Raw genomic sequence first — 6853 nt, 5'->3', positions numbered from 1 at the left:
CATGTGGGGCGCTGCGTACAGGCGCGGGTCGCGCGCCCAGGAGCAGCAGCGGACGGCCACGGCTGGAAGGAGTCCTGATCCTGCGTTGGTTCCTAGAGTCCAGGAATAGTTAGTTTCCTAGTTTATTAGAAGCATAGTTAGTTTCCTAGTTTGATAGAAGTTCATAAGGCCTTTATATATCCTGTGATCGGCACCTTTGGACGTAAGGAATAAAATCATTATCCCCTACCTCTTCCTCTACTCCTAATCCCCTTCTCCTGCGCCATTGAGCAGCTGGGCAAAAACCCTAGCGCTCCTATCAACCGAGACTACGAACTACGTAGTCGAGGTCCTGCTGTCTTGGGCACCGAGGCCCTTGACATCTACAATGTTAACCCTCCAAATCTGTTGGCAAAATTCTGAGCTGAAAATGAGGCGGGCTGACAAAGTTTGAGGGCCTCATGATTTCTGGCGACTGTTTCAAAAAAAAAATCTGGGGCTGGAGGGCCTGTAAACTACGTGTCTAGTACATGTGAGTGCTTCAGGCGAGAGAATATAGCCACATCATCAACCACCTTGTAAATTTTATCTGCTCCAATGCGAGCCCTCTCATCGTTGGTGCTTAGATAATTTATCACATGCATTCATACTCTTAAGATGTGCTTATGTACAACAGTACATGTTAAATATAACCACTTCTTTGAGCATTGGTGCCCAATCAAGCACTCGAGCTTCAGAATAATAAGCACCAATGTACTACTCTATAAGGTAAGAGTGAACTGACGAGTGCGGCGTTTTGATGCCCGGGCTCATCTGCACCCGCCCAAAAAAAAAAATTCAAAAAATTCCTTTTTTTTGCATGGTAGACAATTTATCACGTGAGGTCCGCTTCAAATTTTAGATCATTTGGACTTCTGGGCAGCTCTCAGCAAAAAAGACAAATCGAGTCAAAATAGTGCATGAACAATATATATTTTTATAGACCCTGAATTTGTCTTTTTTGCCCAGAGCTGCTCAGATGTCCAAATCATTTGAAAATTGGAGCAGACCCCACGCATCAAATTATCTACCACACAAAAAAAACGGATTTTTTTTGAATTTTTCTGAATTTTTCTAGTATTTATTTTGATTTTTTCCGTCAGGGAGGGTGCAGCTAAGCCTGGGCTCAAAAGTGATTCATTTCTCTGAGCATTTCTCAAAGCAAAAGATACTTCGAAAGTTACTTGGCAACAAATTGTCACTCCTATAAGATACTCCATAAACAAATATAAGACGTTTTAGATCACTAGTGACCTAAAACGTCTTATATTTGTTTACAGAGGGAGTAAGTGAAAAGGAAAATACTAATGCCGGGACTATAACCATATCTATTTTTCCCTTTTAAGGGAAGAAGTTCAGGGAGTAAACAACACAGCGGTAAGCATTTCCTGACATCCCACCACACTCAATGCTATGAGTAAAATGGCAAGGCATTCATGAACACAGATGCTTTCATTTCATAGGATGGGAACAGTGTTTCAGGAGCAAATGTGCGAGATAGGGCATCTATGCCTCCTGCAACCTACAACAGACAATCAACAAATATAAATCATGTCTATTGTAGGATGAAACGCTAAGCCCCCACCAGATGGTAGTACTGTGCTAAACTTTGTAAACTAGATGAGATTTTACAAGTTACAACTACACACATCAGCCACGACCGCACATAGACGCGGACTCTTGTCCCCCTGAGAAAGCTCACCACACCGAGTACCTTACACCAAGGCCATTGCATGTAAGTATTAAACCCTTGTGTCGGTTCAGGTAATCCTGAAAGTAAAAACAAAAATGTCACAAGAAGAAGTTTTGCGTGTGGTGGTGATGGTGAGGGGTGGGTGGGGTGGGGTGGGGGGTACTCACCGCTGCATTCTGATCCTGAACGTATAAAACACCTTTCTTGTCATACTCCTGCCGTTTTACTGGATTGCTAAGAACTGACAAAAACAAGAGATGTCATGAATGAAAGCACCTGATGTATCATCCTTGTTTATCTCGGTTTCTAGATAGAAGGCTAAAGCAGATGCACCGCGAAAGAACATTCTTTAGCGAAAAAATGGTTATATAAGAAACGTGTTTTGACAGTCAGTGCAAAACTGCAAATAATTACACTACCCGGTGATCAACAAATGATGGCCAGCTTTGGCTACTAATGCATGCGACCAACCTCCAAGGTGTGCAACAAGTCTGGCTCAAATGTCATGACCAATAAATCATGTTTCCGCTAGTTTCTTAGTATGATCTAAGTGCATAGTTTGATGGCCTGTTTGCATGAGGCAATGACTGACTTGCCCTAAATGGACACAGATGAGTTCCAAGAGGTTGGCTAACTGGGGATATCTTTCACTGATTTAACACAGGATGATGTGCCCCCAAGCAAGTGCAAACTACACAGAACTATTTAGTCCCAAAACAAATTTATCGCAATTTGAAACCACGCTTGACATCTTCTAACTCACGAAAGGCACCAGAATTATTCTTAGTCTTATGGCACCGCAAAATCCATAGTTGTTCAGCAGCGTCTAAATTATACAGGGACCAGATGAACTGCCCATGTAGTCTAATGCAGTGTTTAGGATTACTCGTAGATGAACCATTGCGCATTAGTACACCATCACATTTGCTATGTTCCTAATAAATTTGGATATTAGAAGCAAGCAGAAAAGAAGGGGGCAAACTGCAAGTGATTAGATGATATGCTGCTTGCACATGATGACAAAATGATTAAAAATATCATGTAGACTCTCAGAGTTGAACATGAGGATACTGAATAACTTATCAACTACCAAAGCGCACCTTGGTAGGCCTCATTAATGTCCTGAAATCTGGATGTTGCCTTTTCTTCACCTTGTTTCTTGTCAGGGTGCCATTTCTACAGGAGAAGATAGTAGATTGGTCACTATGGTGAAGGCGTCAACCGCAAAATACAAAAGTAAAAATTCTATAATAGAAACCTAGAAGCAGTTGCATGATGAGCAAAAGAATTAAAGCAGTGCTTCTAGGTTAAAGTTTCCTTAGGCTGCGTTCGGTTCACAGGGAATTGAAGAGGTTTGACAGGGATTGAGGGGGGGTTAGATCTCCTACAAGTCAAATCCCCCTCAAATCCCCTCCAATCCCTGTGGGAAGAGGTGTAACCGAACAAAGCCTTATTGAGATTGTAACTACTGACATCAATACAGTTTCGGGTATGCGATTTCCGTCACAGGATTTCAGACCGCACGCTTTAAGAAGGGGAAAACATGTAGATTAGTGTAATGGGGCGAACACTGACCAGCGCCAGACGGATGTAGCTCGACCTGATTGTCTCCTCCGACGCATCATAATCGACTTCCAGTATCTTGTAGTAATCCTGCACGCGAAAATTTCGCCGTCAGCAACTTTATCCAACAGACAAAGAATAGGGACTCGATTGCCAGCAACAGCATTCCATGTACACGATCCGCCCCCTAATAAAACGCATAATCCAACAACCCCAAAGCGGCGGGGGTTCGCCCGGCCTGCCCTAGGGAAAAGCAAGCCGGCGGATGAATCGAAGGGGCAGTGGCGATTCCTCACCTTGGGCTCGAAGAAGGAGAAGAAGTCGAAATCGACGGGGACCTCCTCGCCCGTCCGCGCCGCCTCGTCGCCGTCCTCCCACTCCCACAACATTCCCTCGCCTGGCCTCTCCCCTCGCCGCCCTCGCGGGTGTGGATTCCCTTCGCCGCGGCGGCTCGCGGGTGTGGATTCCCTGGTCCCTTCCTTCCTTCCTTCCTTCCGGGGATGGCCGTGGCGGTCTGGCAGTCGTTGGATTTCGTGGGGTCGCCGCAGCCAGGGAAGGTTCTAGATTTTTTGTTTTCTTTTCGTCGTCTCCTTGCGATTTTCGTTGGGAGAGACTGGAGCAGAATTTGACACGCCCGACGTGGCTCGCCAGAAGTTAGCTGGGCCTTGGCGGGCCTAGCACGGCATACAAGTCATCACCCATGTGGATTGAGCCCATATCCGAGGCAGCATGGTGTGTCATATTTTTTGGAAGCCGATAACTGCCACACGTGTGATGTATCGGGTGGTTGTGCCGCACGTCTCGTGCGGCCTGGAGAAGAACACGCCCGCACGACCGCGTCCGAACGCGCGCAGCCACAGCCCGCATGTCCGGTGTGTGGCAAAACCGCCAACACGTCCGGGCCAGACGCCCGCGCTGCCCGCACAACCCAGCCGTCCCGACCTCCTTTCGATCCCCAGTCCAAACTGCCGCCATCGTCTCCCACCTCTTGATCCCGTACCTCCATCGCCGTCCTTCTCTGGTTACCATGGCAACTAGTGCAGATCCGTAGGGCCTTCCCACCGCTAACCACACCCCCTTCCCCCACTCCAACCCCGCCCTCCAGGGACGACCAGCTAAAAGTAGGTGAGTCTCCGATCTCCTACTGTTTCTCATCCTTCTTCTGGCCAGAATTTAGAAAATGCAAATTTACCAACGAAGACGGCGACTGGATCTCCTCGAACAACATACACCAGATCTATCGGGGCAAAACACTACATGTTTTTGTGTGTGTTCGCATTTGCCAAGCAGATACACCAGATCTGTCGTGTACTACGCTAGAGTTAAGCTTAGGCTCTCGGTTCGTTTGGTGCAAGTAGTTGGTAATGAAGGATGCGTAGGAATCCCTAAAAAAGGGAGAGAAAGAAGAAATTTGGCATAAGGGGGGTAGGAAAAATAGTTGCCACTTGTGTCTAACATCAGTTGCCATCTATCATTGTCGTTAGCTGCCACCATGTTAACCTGTTGCTTGCCATCCTATTATAGTGGTTGTTGCCATCGATTCGAAAAGATAGCTGGCACCCAGATTTCAGAAAAGAGAGTGGATGTGCATGTCCTATTTGCCATGATGTGTTGGTTGCCTACGCAGGAAAATGTGATAAGATTGCCATGTTATCTTCTACATGCAAACAACAGAAAATGCATTTTTTGCGGATTGTTGATGCGTTCTTGTTCATGCAGTGATTGAGAACACATTGGCAGAAACAAAACGCAAAAAAGAATGAATCACGAATATGGCACTGATCCTTGGGTTTCTCAAAGGCCAGAAACGCCCCCTTGGGATGCAGCAGAGTACAGTCAACTCATTTCTGCAGGGCCGTTGCTGCCAGTACTAGAGCAGTACGCAGGCATTGATATGATGCATGATAACAAGAAAAGAACATTTTGCCATGTTCGCGACGATGAAAATGACATTCTACTTATGTCCTACAATCTCATTTTTCGCAGGTTCTTATGACCAAAACACATTTAGGGGGGCACCATGGCAAGTTCAGTCACAGGGCGCTAACACTGACAAATGTTCGGGCAACCAACTTCAACTAGCTAATGTGGCAAATCAAGGTAACACATACGAAAAAGAAACATACTGGTTGTGGACATGAAAATTAAACTTGTAAAGGATGGCAAAAATACTCACGAGTTATATCGGGAAAAATATAGGACCTTCATGCAGCACGTGGCATCAGGTGGCAAGCATGTACCTGCCATCGACGTCATACACAGGTGAGTCCATAAAAAGTGAAGTTGCGGACATTGAATTAGCAGAAGGAACATAGCTGACAACTGCAGTTACCATCCTTGGACAACTACAGTTGCCATCCCTGGACAAACTGCAGTTGCCATGTATGATCAAATGTGATTGCAATGTATAAACAATAGTGGATGGCAAGTGTGAACAAATCTATGTGGCATGGTTGGACAACTACACGTGCCATGTTGAAGAAACTACATTTGCCATGCAGTGACCAACTACTACCATGATTACAGGTTGTTACGGGGGGACTACATCGGCAAACATCTCATGGCAAGCTTCGCAGTTGCAGGACATCACTATTGCAGATAGAGCACATCAAATTGGAATGACAGACCACACAAGATGGGCACATGCGGCACAACAAGGTAAGAAAATTTGAACCACAAAAATAGCACTGCATTTGTTTTTGTGGGAATAGCATGTGAGGAAAAGAAGATTTGTAACGGTGGTGGTGAAAAAAAACAGAAAACGCTAACAAGTCATCGTGTGCAATGAGTCATGTATTGTCTTCGGGATTTGCCAGTTGCTAAAAGAGTGTGTGTAACACTAATGATTGATCGCATTTGCCTAGTGAGCTCAAGTCTAGAATTCAAAGTTTCGATGCTAGAATATGCTGGTTGCCATGTATTGGCAGCAGTAACTGCCATGTATGTAGGACTGCAGCTGCCATGGATATAGAATCCAAATTTTGGTACTGAAAGAAGCTGGTTGCCATGCATTGGCAACAGTAGTTGCCATGTTTGTTGGACTGTAGCTGCCATGACCGGAGAACTACATTTTCCATGCATGTCCACATGCAGACTCACGACTTGCTGTGTGAATGATGTCATGCCAAATTACATGCAGTTGATGTACTCCCTTACGATAAACATGTCATTCAAGCAAAATCTTACGCTCATACCTATTTTTTTATTACAGGACCTTCAACTACAGTCAACATCGGCGCAGGGACATCTACTGCCGGGAGCTCTGAGTGCACGGAAGACGCGTTCCACTAGCCAGACAACAATCATGCCACAAACAATGTCGAGTCAGTGTCGGAAGTGGCAATCATTCCAGCAATGCCGACAAGCACACCTTTGAACACAAGCACTGGCAACACTCAAATAGATGAAACTACCACCGATACTGAAGTGAATGATGAAACTGATGATGAAGCACAAGGGGATGAAGATGGTGGGCAATTAGAAATCATGGTACCTCAGCCACCGTACATTGGGCAGAGATTTGATTCGTTCGCAGAAGCAAAGGAATTCTACCAGACATATGCAAAGTTCCATGGGTTT

General features: G+C 45.5%; 1 protein-coding gene across 1 annotated transcript; it reads right to left on the bottom strand.

Moving 5' to 3' along the window:
- Positions 1 to 1436: 1436 nt before the first annotated feature.
- Positions 1437 to 3814, bottom strand: LOC119325788 (chaperone protein DnaJ-like). The gene is made up of 5 exons (XM_037599518.1): positions 3571 to 3814; positions 3287 to 3364; positions 2812 to 2887; positions 1879 to 1952; positions 1437 to 1788 (listed from the first exon to the last, which is right to left on the bottom strand). The coding sequence occupies exons 1-5, from the start codon at positions 3661 to 3663 to the stop codon at positions 1717 to 1719; spliced, it is 393 nt and encodes a 130-aa protein (XP_037455415.1). The 5' UTR covers positions 3664 to 3814; the 3' UTR covers positions 1437 to 1716.
- Positions 3815 to 6853: the final 3039 nt, after the last annotated feature.

The sequence above is a fragment of the Triticum dicoccoides genome, chromosome 6B, assembly GCF_002162155.2.
Source record: "Triticum dicoccoides isolate Atlit2015 ecotype Zavitan chromosome 6B, WEW_v2.0, whole genome shotgun sequence".
NCBI classification, from domain to species: Eukaryota; Viridiplantae; Streptophyta; class Magnoliopsida; order Poales; family Poaceae; genus Triticum; species Triticum dicoccoides.
The sequence above is the reverse complement of the archived record's forward strand: the minus strand, read 5'-3'. Positions and strand labels throughout refer to the sequence as shown.